General features: G+C 46.4%; 1 protein-coding gene and 2 non-coding genes across 3 annotated transcripts; 1 reads left to right on the forward strand and 2 right to left on the reverse strand.

The window, feature by feature from the left end:
• The first annotated feature begins 438 nt into the window (after positions 1–438).
• Positions 439–510, forward strand: TRNAQ-CUG (transfer RNA glutamine (anticodon CUG)). Its single transcript has one exon. It is a non-coding gene; the product is annotated as a tRNA-Gln (tRNA).
• A 9,390-nt stretch (positions 511–9,900) lies between these two features.
• On the reverse strand, positions 9,901–9,972 carry TRNAG-UCC (transfer RNA glycine (anticodon UCC)). Its single transcript has one exon. It is a non-coding gene; the product is annotated as a tRNA-Gly (tRNA).
• A 6,088-nt stretch (positions 9,973–16,060) lies between these two features.
• On the reverse strand, positions 16,061–17,002 carry LOC136106848 (olfactory receptor 12D1-like). Its single transcript, XM_065847508.2, has one exon. The coding sequence runs from the start codon at positions 17,000–17,002 to the stop codon at positions 16,061–16,063; it is 942 nt and encodes a 313-aa protein (XP_065703580.2).
• Between the last annotated feature and the right edge of the window lie 4,628 nt (positions 17,003–21,630).

Consider the following 21,630-nt stretch of genomic DNA (forward strand, 5'->3'; position numbering starts at 1 on the left):
TTTGAAGTCAGCCAGGACAATCCTAGCAGAGGAAAGCAGTCCGGATCATGCAAGGTCTCCAACATGAGGGTTCAGGGAAGCAGCAGCAGAGAGCACAAGTACAAGCATCAAATCACCCATCTCTGGGCTATCAATGCACTCTGTGAGGGGCAATGTTGAAGTGGTTAAGCTGAAAATATCATAACCAGGTCTTATGAGGAGAAAGCGAGATTCTCAGGTGTTAGCAGCCTGGATCTTGTAACAGACGGCATGCCAGGCTTGTGTAAAGAGCTCTGGCATTCCCTTGAAAAGCCCTGTGAGTTGCGGGTGCCTTGTGGCCCTAGAGGAAGGGAGTTTGTACTTGGTGATGACCAGGGAGCTGGAGAGAGTGCCAGGCTCACCCAGGACCATATGACTGCACCGGGATGGTGGCAGAAGAAAGACAACAAGTGTTTAGCAGGTCCCATGGTGTAATGGTGAGCACTCTGGACTCTGAATCCAGCGATCTGAGTTCAAATCTCAGTGGGACCTCAAGTTTTAGCTCTCTCAGAGCTTTCCTCAGCATGCACACACCTCCACAGCCTTGCTGTTGGGTCACTGCTTTAATGCATTCCCATTGGCCCTCCTCTCCTGTGCTCCCAGCCCTGGGACTGACATCAGTGCCCCTTCTCCTGCCCTGTGCCCAACAAGAAATCTCTGCAGCTTTCCTGAGCTCTGGCCTTGCCCTGTCTCAGCTCCCTTGTTCCTGATGGTTGCTTCTTGTTTTGCACTCATTTGCACTCAATCCCACAGTCCATGTCCCCAATAAAGATGTTAAAATATACTGATACCAACATGGACCCCCAAGGCACACCATTCATCACTGGTCTCCACCCGCACCTCAGGACACTGACCACAAATCTGTGAGTCTGACCATCCTGAAAATTCCTTTTACAACCGGTGGTCCACATCTCAAATCCATGTCTTTCCATTTCAGAGACCAAGATGCTGTGCTGGGCACTATTAAATGTTGCGCACAAATAGATGAGATCGGTCACTCTTCCCTTATCCACCAATGTTGCTACCCCACCATACATGTTCACTCAGTATGTCTGTCATAATTTGCCCTTGGGGAAGCCATGTGGGCTATCACCAGTCACCTCTTTCTATTCCATGTCCCTTAGTCTAGTTTCCAGGAGAATTTCCAACAACATTGAGTCAGGGGAAGACGTGCACCTGCCCCAATACTCATGCACCTGGAGAAGAAATGTCTACTGGGGGGGTTTGCTGGAACAACACTGAGGACAAAAATGCATCATCTGGAAAACTAAACTGACACACTGGATATTCCTTTGTTCTTGGGTACCTGCTTGCGTGCAGGAGGCCTTGGTTTACTGCTGAACACCTTATGTGCCTTTTCCCTCCAAAACATCAGTGACTAGCAAGGTACGTTGGCAAAAGGAAAGGAGGGATAAACCTGACTTCCAGATGCCAGGACTCAGGCTGAGATGCAGGCTCAGAAAGGCTCTCCACCTTATGCTGAAGATGCCTTGCACAACTCATCTGAGCACACGTGTCCATTTTTTCCTGTTACGTCAGGAAGCACTGTCATCTCAGCCCAGTTATTCAACGGGTTCCTGTCCTCTGCCAGGAGGCACTCAGACCAGTCTGTGATAAGTCGCTGCTTTCTGAGCAAAGATGTTCCTTTCATGAGAAGAAGCAAAAGCAGTGGCACAGAACAGAGACCAAGAAACACATCTGCAGGGCTCAGGGGGACACAGAGAACTGCCCATTTTCCAAGGACAAGCTCGAAACACGAAACGCTTGCCTTTCCCCATTCTGCTCTCCCTGCTGGCAATCCCAGCCCAGCAAGAGCAGTCCCTAACTCCAGCACCCTCCCCCAGCAGCAGGAGGTTCAGCAAAGCAGAAGAGAACGAGCCCTTTCTCGAGGAGCTCAGAGCAAAGCAGAGCCAGAGGAGGCACGGCGAGGCCTGACGTGCAGCCAGGAGCCGTGGGCACAGGTCCCTCCCGCCAGGTGGCATGAGGACACCCAGCCCATCTGCAAGGCCTGGCCACACTCCTGCTGTGCAGTCCCCATCATTCTTCCTGTTCCAGAAGGGATGATGCACCAGGTTCAGCAGTTCAGACGGCAGCGGGGGGAGGCAGGCACAGCCCTGACCCCCCCAGACCAATGGAGCCTCCAGAAGAAATGGGAACCCCCCCAGTGCTGAGGGAGCTCCCAACAGCAGCTGACAGAGAGGATCCCACCACTGTGTTCTGAGGGAAAGAAGTGAGGATGGGGTCCGGCAGGGTCACCACCACTGGGGCAGCCTCGATGGCCACCGTCGAGTCACCACAGCGGGCGACACAGGGCTCACTGCAGCTGCTTGCAAGTGGGGTTGGGCCAGAGGAACCACAGGGTGATGGGATACAGGGTCTGAAGCAAGACATAAACATAAAGCACAGAGACAACATGGAACCCCAACTTCAGTCTGTCTTTCTTGTCCTCAGTTCTCTCTGCAGATACACTTTACTGACTTCCATCTCCATTGGAAGGTCCCTGTCTAGGAAGGGCCTTAATTTCATCTTGCTGACACGTACAACAGGCTTAATCACTTTTGGGACAGGATCCAACTCAGTGGATTTAAAGTCCCTGTGGAGACCCTCATCATACCCCATCTACAGAGCAACTTGTTCTGCATTGAAGGAGACACTCGATGCACTTGGCCATTTGGTTAGAGACCATCTGTTCTAGTGCTGGGTCAAGCTGAGGCAGCCGAAGGATTCACCCGAGTAGTCACCATGACAGCAGTTCAGCCAACCGGGAGACATGGAGTGCATGGAGTCTTACCGTGTTCGTCGAGGAAAGGCAGGCAAGATAGGAGGATGCAGAGCGTGGAGCTGTGTCCTGGTTATCTGTGAGGCCACAATCATTCCTTACTCGTGAAACATCTAAACTTAGAGTAGTTGTGTCTTGAAGAGTCCTCGCTTGTGGTTAATTACTTGCTCCTTACCACAGGTCATTGTAGACACAAAGGACACTGTGGGTAAGTTGTAACAGAACATCAAGACTGTGCAATCTCATACGGGAGAACAGATGCACCTCTGCAGGGATGTGGCAAGACTGATAAGCAAGGAAAGACTGTTGTGAGTTGGAGGGAAGTCCCTTGTGGTCTGGAATGACAGTCATGAGGACCTTGTTCACACTCATCAAGCTCTACCACATGCAGGTTTTCTGATCAAAGAGATGCCCTTGTGCATTCCGGAAAGAGACCCACACCCAAATTGACCTGTTTTGCCCCCAAGAGAATCCCAGAGCCCAGAGGCTTGCATGGCCTGCTTATGAGGACAGCTGCAGGGCAGGGAGCCAAATGCTCATGGCCATTTTTCTTGGGTCAGGAATGGCATGGCCCATTCCATACATTTCAGGCTGCAAAGGGACATTGGATCAGCCTCCCAGGGCGCCTGGGAAAAACCCTGAACTCCTGGCAAGGGTGAGCCACCCTGCTGTGAATTTTAGTGGGCATGTGGTCCTGGCCTCAGGTGTACCAGCGATACCAGAGCTCATGGCCTCATGAAACCACTGGTGCTTCTACGTGATCTTGAACTGCTGCTGTGTTTCAAGGTCATGACTTTTTGCTGTCTGCTCAGGGACTCATGTGACAGTGCTAGGTTAACAGCTGGACTTGATTATCCTGAGACTCTGTTCCAACCAAAATGATTCTTTGATTCAGCATACCTGAGAACTATGAAAGTTGGAATGGGTGTCTGGAGGTCCTCTGCTCCAATCAAGTGCTCCAAGCAGAGCAAATTCCCTGATAACAGCTTCTGACCTCGTACCCTTTCGCAGTTACATGCATCTTCTGCTCCCCACCTGGCTCATCTTCACTAGACTCCACAAGCATAGTGCCATGAGCCTTACCCTATACACCACGTGCTCCAGCCCTCACGTTCTGCCCGGTCCTTTGCCAGTACTTCTCTCCAGAACATCCCAGGGTTATGGGTGAGGTCTGAGAGTGGATGGGAAGTAAAAACCAGGATTAGGAGTGAAGGTTCCTTCCAGGATTTACAGTGAAACTTCTGCTTCTACAGACTTTTCCTCTTCTTCCTGTCACACTTTCTGCCCAGAAGGGGCTTCTACTCAATGACATGAAAGTGAAATGCGGACAAGGTGGCATTTACACATCCGGCAGTCATGGTCCTCATGGAGCACATTCATGTCTCTTGGTTCATTCAGATCAAACCTAGATATGGGTGGGTGCTCCTCTGGCTCTGCTTTGATCTGAGCTCCTTGAGAAAGGGCTCATTCTCTTCTGCTTTGCTGAACCTCCTGCTGCTGGGGGAGGGTGCTGGAGTTAGGGACTGCTCTTTCTGGGCTGGGATTGCCAGCAGGGAGAACAGAATGGGAAAAGGCAAGTGCTTTGTGTTTCAAGCTTGTTGTTTGGAAATGGGTTGTTCTCTGTGTCTCCCTGAGCCCTGCAGATGTGTTTCTTGGTCTCTGCTCTGTGCCACTGCTTTTGCTCCTTTTCATTAAAGACTTCGTGTAGCATCAACAGAGAATCATGGTGGTTTGTGTTCCTCTTCTCTCACAAGTAAGAGTATTGGCCTCTCTCTGCGTCTTAACGCTAGTTGTCGATCGATGTCCCAGGGCTGATACCAGAGCACCAAGTGGCAAAAACATAACCCCCACTTTTAAAAAATGTAGAAAGGAAGACTGAGGTAACTGCATCCTGGTCAACCTCACCTCTTTGCCCAGCAAGATCGCGGGGCAGATCCTCCTGGAACCTAGTCTAAGGCACACGGAAACAAAGGTGATTGGTGACAGTCAACGGGGGGTCCTGGTTTTTCAGAAAACAAGTTTTTCTTTTAGTGAATTTACCTGTCAGCTAAAGCCTTCATATCAGCTGCATTTTCCTGGAGAACCAGATACACATTTTGGTAAACATAGCAATGGAATGCAAACTTATTCATAAGCATGGATGGACACCTCGCAAGAGGGGCAACGAGAAACAAGTGACTAAGAAACTGACCAACTGTCTATAACATTCCATTCACTTGAATACTTCATATAAAAGTGGGAGACCATGAGGATCTCGTCCCTTTCCCTTTTGCTTTCTTTTCCCCTCTGCTTATGGTCGACATTAGGAAGGGACCTTGCTAGTCATCCCTGTGAACTGAGGCCTAGTGAGAGACTGAATCCAGCTCCGGTTGGCTGCAGAGTCTAATCCAGGACTTTGGGTGCCAGCTCTGCAGTTGCTGAGACTTTCAAGATTGGTTTTGTATATTTTGTATTGTTTTCTCAATTCTTATTACTAGTATTCGTAAAACATTTTTAATCTTTCCAACTCTTCTCTCTCTGTCCTTCTTTTCTTCCTGATCGCCTGTCCTGAGTGGGAAGGGGGGGAGGGAGAAGGAGGGGCAAAAGGGTGAAGTGGGGAAAGAGGAGGTTAACAATACATCTGCCAGGGTTTTATTGTCACCCCGCAATCTAAATCCTCGACACATAGTTTCCCCAAGGGCAAGCTGTGCCTGAGAAACTTACCGGCCTTCTACACATTGGCTGAGTGGTCACACTCACAGAGTTGCAGTCAACATCTTGAATTGTGGGTGAAGACCAATGATCAGTGGTGTCCATCAAGGGTCTGTACTGGGACCAGTATTATTTAAAATCTTTGCCGAGAACATAGACAGTGGGATTGAGTTCACCCTCAACAAGCTTGCGGATGGGATCAAGTTGAGTGATGTTGTTACTCTAGAGGGAAGGGATACCATCCAGAGGGACCTTGACAGGCGAACCTCTCGAGAGGGGGGTCCAGGCGAACCTCATGAAGTTCAACAAGGCCATATGCAAGGTTCTGCACCTGGGTCAGGGCAATTCCAAACATGGATATGGGCTGCGCCATGAGTGAATAGAGAGCAGCCCTGTGGTGGAGGATTTGCGCATATTGGTGGATGAAGAACTGAATATGAACTGCCAATGCATGCTTGCAGCCCAGAAAGCCAGTTGTATCCTGGGCTGTATCAGAAGAAGGGTGGCCTGAAAGTCAGAGGAGGTGATTCTGCCCATCTACTCTGCCCCATGAGACTCCACCTGGAGTACAGTGTTTAGATGTAGGGCCTCCAACATAGGAAAGACATGGATCTGCTCAGTTGGGTCCAGAGTAATGCACACAGATGATCAGCTGTCTGGGCACCTCTCCTAGGAGGACAGGATGAGAGATTTGGGGCTTTTTATGCTAGAGAATAGAAGGCTCTTCAGAGACCTCAAGAAAGATGGGAGGGACACTTTGTCAGGGAGTGCAGTGACAAGAAGAGAGGCAAAGTTTTTAAAATTAAAAAGGTTAGATGTAGATTAGATATTTGAAAGAAACTCTTCCTTGTGATGGTGGTGAGACACTGGAACAGGTCGTCCAGAGAAGCTGTGATTGCCCTGTTCTAGTAAGTATTCAAGGCTCAATTGGAAGGGGCTTTGAGAAACCTTTTCTCATGGAACGTGTCCTTCTCCACATGAGGAGGATTAGAACCAAATGATGTTTAAAATCCTCCTGAACCAAATCCCATTCTCTGATTCACAGCTCATTCCAGTTGTTATAAAGCGGGAGTAAAATATTTCAGATGAAAGGGACACGGATTCAATCACCAGCAAGGCTTTGGCAAGGAGCACCTAATGGCAGCTTAGGTGCTTCATGAGAAAGGAATGTTTGTGGCCCAACGGGCTCTGGGACACAGCATAAAAGCCTGTGCTGCTCCAAGCTCTGCATCCTCCTCTCCTGCCTCCCTTACGCTGACGAACAAGGTAAGCCTCCATGCGTTCCATCTTCCCATGGGCTGAACTGCTGTCATGGTGGCTACTCTGGTGAATCCTTCGACTTCCTTATCTTCACACTACAATGGAACTGTTGAAGGGCTGTCACCTCTTTTGCTTTTGATGGGGCTGGTAGGGGAGTGCTGGGAAGAGGGAGGTTCTTTCAAGCACAAGGGGATGAATGGGGCTCAGCAGCAAGGAGGTCTGTTCAGCAGAATTACTGCTCTTGCTGGGCTGGGATTGCCAGCAGGGAGAGCAGAATGGGAGAAGGCAAGCATTTTTTGTTTCCAGCTTGTCCTTGGGAAATGGGCAATTCTCTGTGTCTCCCTGAACCCTGTAGACGTGTTTTTTGGTCTCCGTTCTGTGTCACTGCTTTTGCTCCTTCTCATTAAAGACTTTGTGCAGCACTGATGGAGTATCATGGTGGTTTGTTCTCTTTCTACCTCACACTTTCATCTGCTCTGCAAGGAAGAGCATTGGCTTCTCTCCTCATCTTAACACTAGTTGTGGATAACAGTCACTAGGCTGATTCCGGAGCACCAATCATAAGCAAACGGGTGAGAGAAAAATGAAAAAGCCTCAGGGAAATGAAGTCTGAGTCTTTAACCTCCTTATCAAGCCTTGTGATTACTCTCCGGGTCAGTCTTGACTGCGGCACTGAAAACATTCAAGAGCTGATCTCATGTCCTCTGCCAGTGTATCCAGCGCACCTTGCTCATGTGCTCAGGAAGCAGTGACTTTTTTCTGACTGCCCTGAGTATCCCCTGGGAGAGAACAGAAACCTGTGGATGAACAGTGCTGAGATGACAATGCTTCCTGAGGTGACAGGAAAAAACAGACGTGTTCTCAGATGAGTTGTGCAGGGTGTCTTCAGAATCAGGTGTGGAGAATTTGCCTTTCTGAGCCTGAATCTCAGTTTGAGTCCTGGCATTTGGAAGCCAGGTTTATCCCTCCTTTCCTTTTGCCAACGTACCTCGCTAGTCACTGATGTTTTAGAGGAAAAAGGCACATAAGGTGCTCAGCAGCAAACCAAGGCCTCCTAAATGCAAGCAGGTACCCAAGAACAAAGGAATATCCAGTGTGTCTGTTTAGTCTTCCAGATGATGCATTTCTGTCCTCAGTGCTGCTCCAGCAAACCCCCTCAGCAGTCATTGCTTCTCCAGGTGCATGAGTATTGGGGCAGGTGCCTCTCTTCCCCTGACTGAATGCTATTGCTTCTGCTCTCTTTCTCTTGCTCCTACCTGCTCCCAGCAGCAAGTGGAAATCTTCCTGCAAGGTGTCCTTCCTCTGTAACAGGAGATGTCTGTATGCCAGGTGCCCTTACAGGGACGCCACTGGTGCCATCATGTGGCTGATTGCCATTTCTGCACATCTAGAGGATTTATCAGCCCTGCCACAGGGACACTGAGGTGATTAAGGACTCTGCTCTTTTACCACACAATGACAGGCTGGGAGAGCTGGAGTTGGGTAGCTGGGGGAAGGGAAGGCTGAGGGGGCACCTTATGTATTTCTCCAAACAGGTGGGGTGGCAGGATCGAGAGGCAGAGTAATAAGAACGAGCTCTTATCAAACATGCCCAGTGAGAGGACAATAAGCAATGGACAGAGCTGGAAATAAAGGAAATGTCACACATACAAACTGTGTTTTGATGTGAGGGTGGTCAAAGACCAGTGTTCCTATTTACCACATATGAATGTCAATACAGGCCTTGTGACAGGTCTTCTCCACTGTTTTTTGCAAACTTCATATGAAGAACAGCCATTGTGATTCTCTCTTTCATTGGTGTTGCGGGAATAAACTCCAGGGGACAGGAAGGGACTGGAAAAGAGGAAAGTGCTGGCCATCATGATCCTGCTCTTTGTAACTGCATCTTCTCGTAGCACTGCTAATCACAGAATCATAGAATGTCCTGAATTTGAAGGGATGACAGAGTGGGGGTCTGAAAACACTGTGCCAACCTAAACCCTCCATACATTTTTTTTTTTTTTTGCTTTGAGCAACCCTGTAAGCATAGACTTGAGAAGCTTCACATTCTTGAGGTGAAGAGTCTAATTGTGAGAGGCTCCTTATGTTTCCCTTGGCTCATGGGTTATAAGTTACAAGAGAAACAAGGTGTCTCAGTTTTTAAGTAACAACAACATTGTTACAGCCAATTCTAGTAAACTTTGGGAGGTCTCTGGACAAGGTAGGTCAGTGGCTCTGCACAGGTGCTGGGGACATAGGATCTCCAAGATATACAGTCTTGATGGTTAAAAAGAGTATTTCAAACCAAGTTACAGTGCATACCAGGATCTGTTGTCAGAAAATCTGCTGTAGATGAAATAACATCATGCTCTGAACACAGGCCTTGTACATAGCAGCATCCCCTCTGAAGGGAATGCAATCCCACAGCTGACCAGACAGCTGAAGACATCTCTGGAGAGATGGAAAAGATGGAGGACAAATTCACTCCGGTGTGACTATGAGACATTATATAAAGAACAGTCATCCTCCCACTGTGCCCTCAAATTGCAAACCTGCTTTCATGAAATACAGAGCATGCCTTGGCCCCACCATGGCATTCCTGATCCTCATCTTTACCCTGACATAACATCATGCTTTTCTTGCCAGGTGCAAGCAGCAGCAGGTTGAGCTCTGGGTCAGTCCAAATATCCCTGTCTCCTTGCTCCTGAGCCCAGCCTGGAGCCATCTCAGCAGGAAGAATACCCTGGTCTCAGTGGATGTTGTCCAAGTCATACAGACCTTGATGCTGTACCAGCATTTCTCACGAATCCTCATCTGGGATCCCTCGGAGAGAAAGTGGGAAGCACCAGAGATGGAGAGTCTGGCCAGGAAAAGCAGCTGTGTCATGGCAGGGAACAAAGGACCAGACTAGAGGCTGTTACCTGTGACCCTGCATTACAGAGACAGGACGGCAACTGTGTCGTTGCACAGCGGAGCTTCCAGGACATGGGGCTGTTCTGCCGGGGTGCAGCAGCATGGCTGAGAATTTCCCGTTTGCCGTCTGGATTGGGCAACATGGAGGCGTGGAGGCAGAGCTGCTGCAGGCAGCAGGAGAAGCCGGGTTCAGTGGCTTTGACAAGGAGCAGCTGAGGAGCTGCCAAATGCTCTGGTTCCCAGGGAAAGAAAAACCTCTTTGCGTTGGCCGGGAATCGAACCCGGGTCAACTGCTTGGAAGGCAGCTATGCTCACCACTATACCACCAACGCAGCTGGTTGCAATTCTGTCTACTGCTGCTGCACTTCACCACTGTTCTCCTCCCGCTCTTAACAGCCTGCAGTCAGAGGGGAGGAATCTTGCCACACATATGGAAGACCAGGAACAGATACGGGATGGGAAATCTTCCAGGTGAAGGTAAATGCAGGGACATGGCTTAGCAAAAACTGCTGTGGGAAAAACAGACTCGACTAGGGGGAAAACAACAAAAACACAAACATAAACCAGCACCTTTCCTCCCCTCTACACAGGCTCAACTGAAGTACTTCACTCCAGACTCCTCTACTCACCCAAAGGGCACAGAGGGTGTGCATTTTCCCTCTGCTCTTTCTGACACTTTTTCTTTCTTCCTCCTCTCTCTGTGTAACATTTTCTACCTTTTTTGGATTATGTTTTCATAGAGGCCACAAGCATTGCCTATGACTCAACAATGTCCTATTAGGTTAGCTGTGGAAATGGAACCGGCTGTGTGCAGCACAGGGCAGCATCTTATGTCTTCTCACAGAGGTCACCCCACAGCAGCCCCTCTCCCCTCCACCACCAAACCCCAACCACACAGGGCCAATACAGTGCCCATTGGGAAGAGCTGCTCAGCCCTGCTCCTGGATGGACCTGCAGGTGGGCACAAAGCAAACAGACTGTGACAGAGAAAGCTGCGGGTGCTGGAGACGATTGCATAGTTGTTCCCCACACTAGGGGAAAGCAGGCTTGTCCTCCTCCCCAGCTGCAGAGCCCTGGAGGTCCCCTCCTGTGTCTGGGAAGGTGGGGACTGAGCTGCCTGGTGGGAAGGCAGAAACAGCAGTATCCCCAGGACATCCCCTGCCTGCCGGGCAGAACTCTGTGCTGTGCTCTGGCTGCTGCTCCACAGGCTCCTCTGCCTTGTTGATGAGCACTTTGGCAATGGTGTCTGCAGAGAAAGCAAAGGAGAAGGTGTCAGTGGCAGAGAGAGGGGGATGAGAGTGTGGGACAGCTCTGGGCAGCCCTGGGTGTCCAGAGGGCAGGAGGGCAGCAGAGCAGGGAGCACCTGGTGAACGCTGCAAGGGAGAGGCAGTGTCTGTTGGGGCTGGAGCGAGGCCAAAAGCAAGTAGCAGAGGATGGTTTCCATCCATCGACCTCTGGGTTATGGGCCCAGCACGCTCCCGCTGCGCCACTCTGCTCCCCCCAGCAGCTCTGCAGGCACCTCCCCAGCCCTGCCTGGACCTGCCAGCACCAGTGCTCCACAGGTTGAGGGGAGAACACCCCAAAAGCGGCTGCTCCCCTGCTAACCCCCTCGCTCCCCCCTAAGAAACACCCGAAAACACCTGCCCTTCCTCCTGTCTCTTCTCTGCATGCACTTTTCCAACACGTTGAGCTCTGCATTATTGTTCTACAAGATTTTGGACCTTTGCCAGGGACATCTGGCTCACTCTAAACTCCCTGATGTGGGTCACATTTGAAGTGAGACTCTGTTAAATTATTTGGTCCTGCTCTGGACACAATTCAATTCTGGGGTCGATGTGGTTTGTCCTCCCACCTCTGAGATGGCTGAATCCCCTTCTAAGACTGTTTTTTCCTACCCTCTGAGATAGTTTGGCCCTCCTGTGGAATTGGTTTAATGCTCTTGGTGTTCTTTTGAAAGCATTTATGCTGTTTTATTATTGATAATTTTGCTTCACTAGCAATAACTTTGTAATAATATATATTATTATACAATATTATCTATACATTTATTCCTGCTATTATTTTTGCTGTTATCGGTTGTTGCTGTTATTGTTGCATTATTAGTGATTGCAGCTATACTATTGATTGGTGATAGTAATTTGTACTAGTTTGATGTATATGTATTTGCTTTATTAATCATCGGTATACTTGCTAGTGGTGATTTTTGTAATGTTTGTGTTAATCTGTAATAAAGCAGAGAAATTTTGAGGATAAAGCCCCCATGTCCTTGAGTATTATGGAAGCCTACAAGCAGAGTCACATTCTGTACTCAGCCACAGGCCAGGTAACCCTTTAGGTCATGACAGCATCAACAGCCCTATGACACCTGCAACTTTGGTCAGCTAAAGTGCATGCAGAACCACTTTCACCATATTAGTTCTTGATTCTACAGGCTGTGAATTCAGACACCCAAGTCTCCTTCTGTTGGATCTGGCTTGCTCGTGTCCCCCTTGTTCCCCCTCCTTATTTCCTTTATTAGATACAAGAAAAGAAGCAATAGCAATTATTGGACCTTCTACTGGGCTGGATTCACAACACCCATCCTGCTCCTGCCCCATGCACAAATCTATGCAGGTCTTGTAAGAGAGATTATTAATATTATTGTTGGTTGAATACCATGACCTATACTGCCTCCCTCAAAATGTCATGACAAGCACACAGGAAGTCTTTGTTATCTATCTGCAACTCTGATAATATGATTGCATTTGTTTAGTTTTCTAGTGCTGAAACTACCGGGCCACAGAACTCTTAGAATTATGTAAAAACATGATAGAAGTGTTTAACATGGCAAGGGAGGGGGGAAAAAAAAAAAGGCAATGCAGTCCTGCAATCATCTATCCAGAGAACAGATATTTCAGGGAACAGTCTGAAGTCTTGCTGGCAAGGTCTGTTTGTAGAATTATGCTCCTCTGTACAATAAGCAGTCACAGTCTGCTCTAAACAATCAGACATTCACTGAAGTCTGTGGAACATAAAAGTACTTCAAGCTACTTAAAGACATTTCTGATTTCTCCTCCACATATGGCTTCAAGAACAACAAGAAAACACAAAAATCTGGAGGTGTCTCATAAGATGAGACAAATAAGTAACTGATTGTATTATTTTCATGTGACAAAGCTCAAATTTTGGTGTCCTTCAGCCTTGTTTGTGAACTCCCTCAGGTCTCATTCTTGTAAGTTCTTGCACCCAATGTCCATGATTTTATTTTGGAGAGATGCATTGCACATGTTCATACCAGACATAAAGGAGGAGACAGGTTGGATTGGTGATTATTTTTACAGAAAGATGCTAAATCTTCTTTCTTTTTTTTTTTTTTTTATATTTAAATTACATTTTGATAAATAAGCTTACACTGCATTTGTATTTGAGCAAAACAGTGAACTGCAAAGAGCAAACATTTACTGTTAATGTTAATGTGGTGGTGAAACAAGCTTCATAATTCAACAGTAAAAATTTTTATTGAGATTTAAGTGTCAAATACATTTCTCTAGAAATTTTGGACTTTGCAGGGTCCTGATGCTCCACTACTAATCACTCCTAACTTTCTCCCTTGTTAGCTTTTCTCTCAATTTTTACCCATAAGGACTCAACTCGTTCTTCATCCCCCCTGCTAGACAGGGTTCAACACACTGGAGTTGCTCTCTCACATAAAGTGCAACTCCTCCACCTCACCTTGCTGGCCCATCTTTCCAAAAAGTACAAAGCCTTACCTGACAATATTCCAGTCGTATGAGCTGTCCCACCATGCCTCCATAATAGCAACGAGATAACAGCCCTGCAGTGACACATAGATCTCTAATTCTTCCTATTTATTCCCCATGCTACGCACGTTGGTGCACAGGCACTTCAGACAAGTACCTGAGTATGTTTTCCCATGAGGGGTGCAGAAGGATCCACAATAGACATACATACCCTTGACGTGGTTGGCCTTCTGGTTCTCATCTTGGGAGGCAGCTAAGGTGCGAGCGCGAAAACTCATGAACTCCACACAATCCAATGTGAATTCAAGCGAAGCCATTTACTACAGAAACAAGCCTCCTTATATATGCAGTTATTTCCTGATCACGTGTCCACGCTCCAAGCATGCATTAGCTGATAGGATATTGTCCATGTTCACGAGCTGTCCACGTGCCCGAGTCTCACTGCTAATAGGTCTTGTTAATTTACATCTTATTGAAGCCCTGTTATCATAGAACTGCCTCACTCCCAAAGCAGGTGGTGTTTTTCAGCCTTCTCGCTGGCCTTGAGATTCCTTTGGCTAGTTCAGAAATAAATCTCCATCTAATAGAAACCCATCCACACAACAACCTCAAGAAAATCCCTCAAATCTCCCACACTAAGGAATATTTGTCACTGCTGTGGTTGGCCTGACTTATTCCCCAGTTGGATGTGATGGCGTGAGCATCACCACTTTGGACCCCGCCCCACAAGTCGTTCAGTTCAAAGCCTGCTTCACCAAGTTGGCCAGCCTACTGCCAAAAATTCCCTTCCCTCTTCTAGACAGGTGGATTCCATCCCTCCCTATTAGATTCTAGTCATAAAAAAGGTCCCATTGACATAAAAGCCAGAGCCCTCACGACAGCACCAGCCTCGAAGCCAGAATTTAATGTGCGTTATGGGTCTGTTTCTGGATTCCCTCTTTCATTCAACTGGTAGAATGGAGGAAAAGATGACTTGGGCACCAATATTTTTCCCTTTCACCTCCAGGGCTAATAAGGAAGCAGTAGAAGCTCTTGTTGCCCTCAATGTCCTTTGTTGCTCTGAACTCTACCTGAGCTTTGGCTTTCCTAACTCAATGACTAAATTCCCGGAAAGTGCTTCTAAATCCCTGCTACGTAATTTCTAAATCCCTGATTTGTTTCCATCTCTTGTGTGCTGCCTCTCAAGTGGCAACAAGCTCTTACATTGAGGTATTTGTACCCTGATGGAAATTAGATGCTTAGCTCGGTATAACCGTGGGTTTCTTCAGCTCCTGTTGCCAGCATTCAGGAGTCTGTTCACATCTTACCTTGCTACCTTGCATGTTCCACAGGATTGCAACATATGAAACAGGATTCCTGCGTCTTTCTAGAACATCGAGTGGAGAACACACAAGTCTCTCATATGATGCCTAGAGACACCTTTTCATAGGAAGCCAAGTCACATTTGTGCTATTACAGCTACTATTGTTTTAAATGCCTCACTATCCCATGCTTAATGCTATTGTGTGGACCTGAATTGTCAGGCTGGAAAGGATAAAATCTTCCTAAAATCTCTAGAGTGCCAATGCACAGTACTACCTCCAGAAACTGCACCTGTAGCCAGGAGTTTCACTCCATTCTCTACATCTAGGCCATTATGCGGACAGGTCAGAGTACACCTTTATTCTGTTCTCATTAATCCAAAAGGAAGACACAGCAGTTCTTTGCATCAAACTCCGTATGGAACTGCAGTCCAGGCTAAGACTGAAGGTGCTGCATTTCTGTGTAAAGACACACAGCATCTCAAAATGAAGCACTTATAAACTGCTGCACCCCACATTAATGCTGGGATCTGGTGCCCAAGTGTAAATAGATATCTAGTGCTCTTAGAACTGTCCTTAATGCACAAGCATGAAATGCGACAAAGGACCCACAAAAAATGTGTTCGGTTCTGGATCCACAGGCAAAGTCAGGGTACGATACTCGAGGACATTTAACATGTCTGTAGTAGTCCATGTAAATACCAGTTGTTTCATCATTCACCATACTCCAGATCTGGAAAAGTAGTCAGGCACATTAAAATGTTTGAGTATGTTAACGTAGGCTAGATAAGCCATGCTACTAAAGCTCATGGAGGTGAAGCTCCCATCCATTTTTGTGTTTAAATTTTACATCTAGGTTCATTAGTAAGGTTCCCCTTCTACTTAATGGAAAGAAACACATCCCTCCAGTGGGCTGACTCAAGTCAAATGTTGACAGTATCATACTCAAGTTATGTCCACCCAAAACATAACAAACGCTAGCTCTCCTCAGGTATATGGGAGCTCTATATGACCAGAGGGTAATTCAGCCGCCTAAACAGAGCCATCAAATAATCATGCCGTATCTTAGATCATCCAGGACACCTGCATGGGGCTGTCAGCTCTGCCTCAAGTCCTGCAAGAGATACAAATGCTTCTGTATTGGAAGCCAGAGACCACATACGTTACCATATATATGGCAACTATATATGATGGAAGAAGCACCAAGCCCTTGAATATCTCCCCTGATTTAGACCTACACAATTAACTTGTAATTGTGTTAAATTATATATGGGAGAATCAGTTCTTTTGAAGTCTCTTGCAATACAGTGTCCTGAGCTTTCTCCTTAGAAACCGGAGAGGTGGAGTAAACTACATTCTGAGCCTTGTGCTTGTTTTAGTCACATTCCCCCAGGAAAGAGTTTTTTGCCTAGAATTCTTTTCAGGGCAGATCTCATCTCCTGGTTCCTAAGCGTGTAGATCAAGGGATTCAGAGCTGGGGTGACAACACTGTACAGGAGGGACACTTGCACATCCCTTTGAAGGGAGTTTCCTGACGAGGGTGGTGTATAATTGAAGAGCACTGGAATGTACAACAGTGCCACAACGGTGAGGTGGGAGGCACAGGTGGAGAAGGGCTTCCATCTTCCTTCCTGGGACCCGACTTTATGGAAGATGAAGCAGATGATGTAGAGGTAGGAGAAGACTATTAGGGCAAAGGGTCCTAGAGCAACAGATGTGGCGATGACATTGAGAAGGGTCATGTTGAGGCTGGTACTACTGCAAGCCAAATTCAACAGTGGCTTGATGTCACAGAAGAAGTGATGAATGTGGTTGTGGCCACAGAAAGTCAGCTGAGAGGTCATGACTGAGTGTATCGTGGCATGCACAAAACCAATGGACCAGCTGGCCGTGGCCAGCAGCAGACAAGTCCGGGGACTCATGACAAGGGTGTAGCGCAAAGGATTGCAGATGGCCACGTAGCGGTCGTAGGCCATGGTGGCCAGTAGCACAACCTCAGTACTACCCAGGAAGTGGAAGAAGTGGAGCTGGGCCAAGCACCCACCAAAAGAGATGGGCTGATGCCCAAAGAGAAGGCCAGTCAACATCTTGGGAACAGTGACTGTGGAGTAGATGATGTCCAGGCAGGACAGGTTCCCCAGGAAGAAGTACATTGGTGTGTGAAGACGGGGCTCAGCTATCACCATGGTCACAATGGCACCATTTCCCAGAAGACTGGTCAAGTAGAGCAGCAGGAAGAAAACAAAGAAAAAATGCTGCAGCCTCTCTCTATCGGTGAAGCCCAAAAGGATGAACTCCCTGACCTCTGTCTGGTTCAGCATTGCTAGAACAATAAGAAGCAAAAGCAAAATGTCAAGGTTCCACAGTTGTGAGCAGCAAGAGCGTTCAAAAACTGATTTCTTTGTTTGCAATTTTCATACAGACAAATGCAGAAAAGAGCAAAACAAAACACATGTAACCAAACACAAAAGGTGCATACAAACTTCAGAAATTAACATGTACAAAAATAAATTTCATGTAGTTCTTCTTTCTGTCTAGAACCAAGAAAAGAGTAAAACGTTACAGAGAAGAAAATATTAAAATAAAGCATTCCACCTATGCATAACAACAGAATATGTAGGATGTAAAACAGGACTGCTTCCTCACCTTCAGCCACATTCATATTTCAAGTGTGCTCATCTGTAATTTCCTGCTAAAACCTGTGATCTCATCAATGAAGTTTCTAACTCATCATGTAAATCACTCTGATGCTTTCTTTCTACTATTGTCCCTACATTTCATTAAGCCAATTTCAACTTTCACAATTTTAACGGTTACCATCTCTTCCAGATAGTCCTGAGATCTGAAAAATTGCACACTTTTCAATTTTGTATCAACAGCCAGGAGAAGGTACCCCAAGGTACCATACAGTCATCAACATTTCTTTTGGATACTGACGAGAATAAAGGAAGAGCTTGTTATCACAAACTGGTTTTGCTATTGGACTGTATACTTTGCCTAAAGAATGTCTCTTGTTTGCTCAGTAGCAGACGAATGGGACAAAAGCCAAGATCTCATCTCCCGCAATACTGTGATGGAGCAAGACTGAACTTGCAGGAGACGAGTTACCTGGTGCAAGTTCCAGACGAACGGGCTCATCCCACTGAGAGTCGGTCGTACTGGTCCACTGGGACCGCACGGTCAGTTCTGTCAGTGTCGTTCGTCTTGTGAAATGCAAACGAGTACACACTTGCTTTCACTATTTTTTTCATATAGAACAAAGAACAAACTCCTGACATTTTAGTAGAGCAGGCAGGCACAGCCATTTCTGGCTTACAACAGACACTGCAAATCCTACAAAATGAGTATTTTTTTCTGTATGTTCAAGGCAGTGATGATTAAGATTGATGAATCCAACTTATGAAAAAGATAATTGCTTGAAAAATATGTCTTGAAAAGAGGTTAGAACACATATATAGATACATCTCACAGTCTTATCCATTCTGTCATACTATATACCTCTGTTGAAAATAGGTGACTTTTGAAAGCCATTATGAGAGGTCTCCAGTCCAATCACTTTTTTTCTCATAATTCCTTAGCTTAGTTTTTCAGCATGAAAACAGGAAACAAAGAGCATCTAAACTGATTTCACAACATAAGAACATGAGCACATAGTCTAAAAGTAATTTATGCACATATGCATGCACTGACCATTTTTCTCTGAAAATACCTTTAGTCAGATCTCTGAACAAGCTCTATTGGAAACAGTAGATTTGATAATATTACAGCCTTATCAACATTTTAGTCTGTCACCTGCACTGCAAGAGTTAGAGATGCCATTCTCTGTGCAATAGCAATGCTTCAGTTTCTTGCATGTGATTTACCACCTTTAGGCTCCAAAGCTCTTCTCATTGAAATGCATCTGCAGAAAGACAGCATTTCATTCAGGTGTGTTCCACTACCTCCTCTGGTTCTGCCTGTTTTTCTTAGTCAACCACAGGTGATCTAATCCCTTCCCTCTGTTCCTTCTAAATATTTTTTTCTTCTCTCTCTAACACTTCCCTTCTGTTTCCCAGATGCTGACTAATATTTTCTCTGATTAAGTGATGAGCACATCAGTTCCAAATAAAATAGTTCTCGCAGTCTTTGTTTTTAAGACTGTTCCTTAAATACAAAGGTAAATACAATATTTTTCATGCTGAAGTCTTCCTATTTTTCTAACTATATAAATTGCATAATATAAAATAATTAATTCTTCACAATCCTCACCTCACTGTCAATCAGCACTTTTCTCATTGCAGTAGGGCCCTTTGATTGAGAGCCAGAAAGCAAAGCTGAGGACAAAACAACGTATTTTGTGGAGTTAAGAGAATTTCTATTCTCCTTATTTCTGTGGTATCTCCTTGGCATTCTTGTATCTGAGAGATCAATACTGCAGCTGTGATGACAATGACTACTATGAGTTCTCAAGGGCTTGTAGTTATTCAGGTAGGATGCATGGAGGAAGCTTTGCAAATGCTACTAGAAATCTCTGATGACCTAGTTAGAGAAGGAAAAAGTCTTTTAAAAGTCTTTTTTTCATGTCCATAACACGCAAAATATCAACAACATCTTGTGGGAATTAAATTTCCTATTGCTTTCATCAGTCTCCTGAGAGGAGATTTGTGAATCAATGGTGAGTTGCAGAGCAACAAATTGTTGCATGAACATAATGAGTAGATGAGCACCTAGAAAACAGAAAAGAAACAATGAAGCTGCCCACAGAGACTAGCTAATAACAAAAATGTTCCTAAAACCAACCAAACCAACCAATCCCCAGTCCCCCTTCCAAAAAAAGATGAATATCTGCTGAAACCCAGGAGAAAATTCAAAGGGAAAGGAGAAACTTGGACTGAGATAAACACAGTTTAATAAAATAACGAAACATTAATACACTACTAGTAAATATATGTATTTAGAATAGAAACAGAATATAAAATAAAAGATACTCAGTGTAATTACTCGCAAACTCCATCTGCACTGAGAAGTCAGTCCCAGGAAACAGCACCCTGGTCCAGAAGAGGCAATCCCGGAGAGAGAATAGAGAAAAAAAGCAGAAGGAGCCAGAAGCCTATCCAAAATGGCAGGATGGCATATGCCCTCATTACTAGTCACCTCACACCTGAGGGCAGAGCTCAGAACGTCCTCGGCTCACAGATCAGAGCAATTAAAAACTGTAACTCTGTCCTGGAACAATTTCTCTTGTTCTCAAACTAAATTCAAACAACAACTGTGCTAGCTATGAAAAAGAAAGGTTTCTAACTGCATGGAGAAAAATAGCTCATTTTCAGTCAAACCAGCACACAGAGCTTCAAAAAGACACTACAGTACTCAAATACACTGACAGTGCTGAGGGTCCTAGGAAGCAAGAGGTAAAGGCCCAAGTGCCTCCTTCAAGCCTAGATGGATGTCTTCATGTCTGCCAGCATGGAGTCATAGAATCACAGAGCAGTTTTTGTTGAAGGGACGTTCCCAGCGCCCCCAGTGCCACCCATGCCATGAGCAGGGACATCTTCACCAGCTCGGGTTGCTCAGAGCCCCGTCCAGCCTGGCCTGGGATGTCTCCAGCTACGGGGCATCCACCACCTCTCTGGCCAACCTGGGCCAGGCTCTCACCACCCTCAGGGCAACAATTCCTTCCTCATGCCCAGCCTGAATCTCTCCTCCTCTAATTTAAAACTATCACCCCTTGTCGAATCGCAAAGGGTCCTGCTAAAAAGTCTATCCCTGTCTTTCTTATTGGCCCCTTTAGGTACTGAAAGGCCACAATAAGGTCTCACTGGAACTGTCTCCAGGCTGAACATCCTGAGCTCTCCAAGCCTTTCCTCACAGGAGAGGTGCTCCATCCCTCTCATCATTTCTGTGGCTCCTCTGGCCCCTTTCCAACAGGTCCACACCTTTTTCTGTGCTGAGGGCTCCAGAGTTGGATGCAGCACTGCAGAGGGTTCTCACCAGGGTGCAGAATCACCTCCATTGACGTGCTGGCCACGCTGCTTTTGATGCAACCCAAGATATAATTGGTCCGGGTTGCAAACTCACATTGGTGGCTCATGTGTCACCTTTCATACCCCAGTACCCCCAAGGCCTTTTCCTCAGGGCTGCTCTCAATGCCTTCATCCCCAGCCTGTAGTGATACCATGGGTTTCTGCAACCCAGATGCAGGACCTTGCACTTGGCCTTGTTAAACCTCATGAGGTTCACATGGGCCCACTTCTTGAGCTTGTCCAGGTCCCTCTGGATGGAATCCTGTCCCTCAGGCATGTCATGTGTACCTCTCAGCTTGGTGTCATCTGCGAATTTGCTGAGGGTGCACTCAATCCCCCTGTCTATGTCATTACATCAGCAACTGGAAGAACTGGGGTAATCCTGTTCCTGTCAAGTGAGAGAAAATCAGGGTGAACAGGATGAAGGTTGGTGGGTTACATGCATGTGATAACTCCACAGGCCATTTGTGAACAGTGGGCCAGGTCTTTATGGTCCTTTGCCACTTAGAATCCCACTAGCAGTGGGATCCAGAGGGGCTACATGCTGCTGAAAATAACTGAGCCTGACAGACGGGCCTTACAGGTGAGACTGAGTGCTGTGACTTGAACTTCACTGGTAAGACCTGAAGGACACACTGCTAAGAGAGGAGAAGAGAGGTAAGGAAAGAGAAGAGGGGAGAGGAGGTGAAAGGAGAGGAAGTAATTTGCTTGAGCAATTAAATGATTTCCAGATTTTCACAAGTAGTACAGGATGCAGCTGTTAGTGAAAGACGGTATCAACACAAATAGTGTTGCATGTAGCTAGGTATAAAAGGTAAAGCTAAAAACCCTCAGGAACAGGATATACAGATTGTAACCCTATACTCTAACTGTTTACCAAAAAGTAGTGCTATGATTTCAGGGGTGAGGGGAAAGAACTCTCTGTATTACACCAGTATTTCAAAAGA

This window comes from Patagioenas fasciata, chromosome 12 (assembly GCF_037038585.1).
Source record: "Patagioenas fasciata isolate bPatFas1 chromosome 12, bPatFas1.hap1, whole genome shotgun sequence".
Taxonomy (NCBI): Eukaryota; Metazoa; Chordata; class Aves; order Columbiformes; family Columbidae; genus Patagioenas; species Patagioenas fasciata.

Bases quoted from the DNA above. Each gene is read 5' to 3' on its own strand.
- LOC136106848 (XM_065847508.2), bottom strand. From the start codon at position 17,002: ATGCTGAACCAGACAGAGGTCAGGGAGTTCATCCTTTTGGGCTTCACC.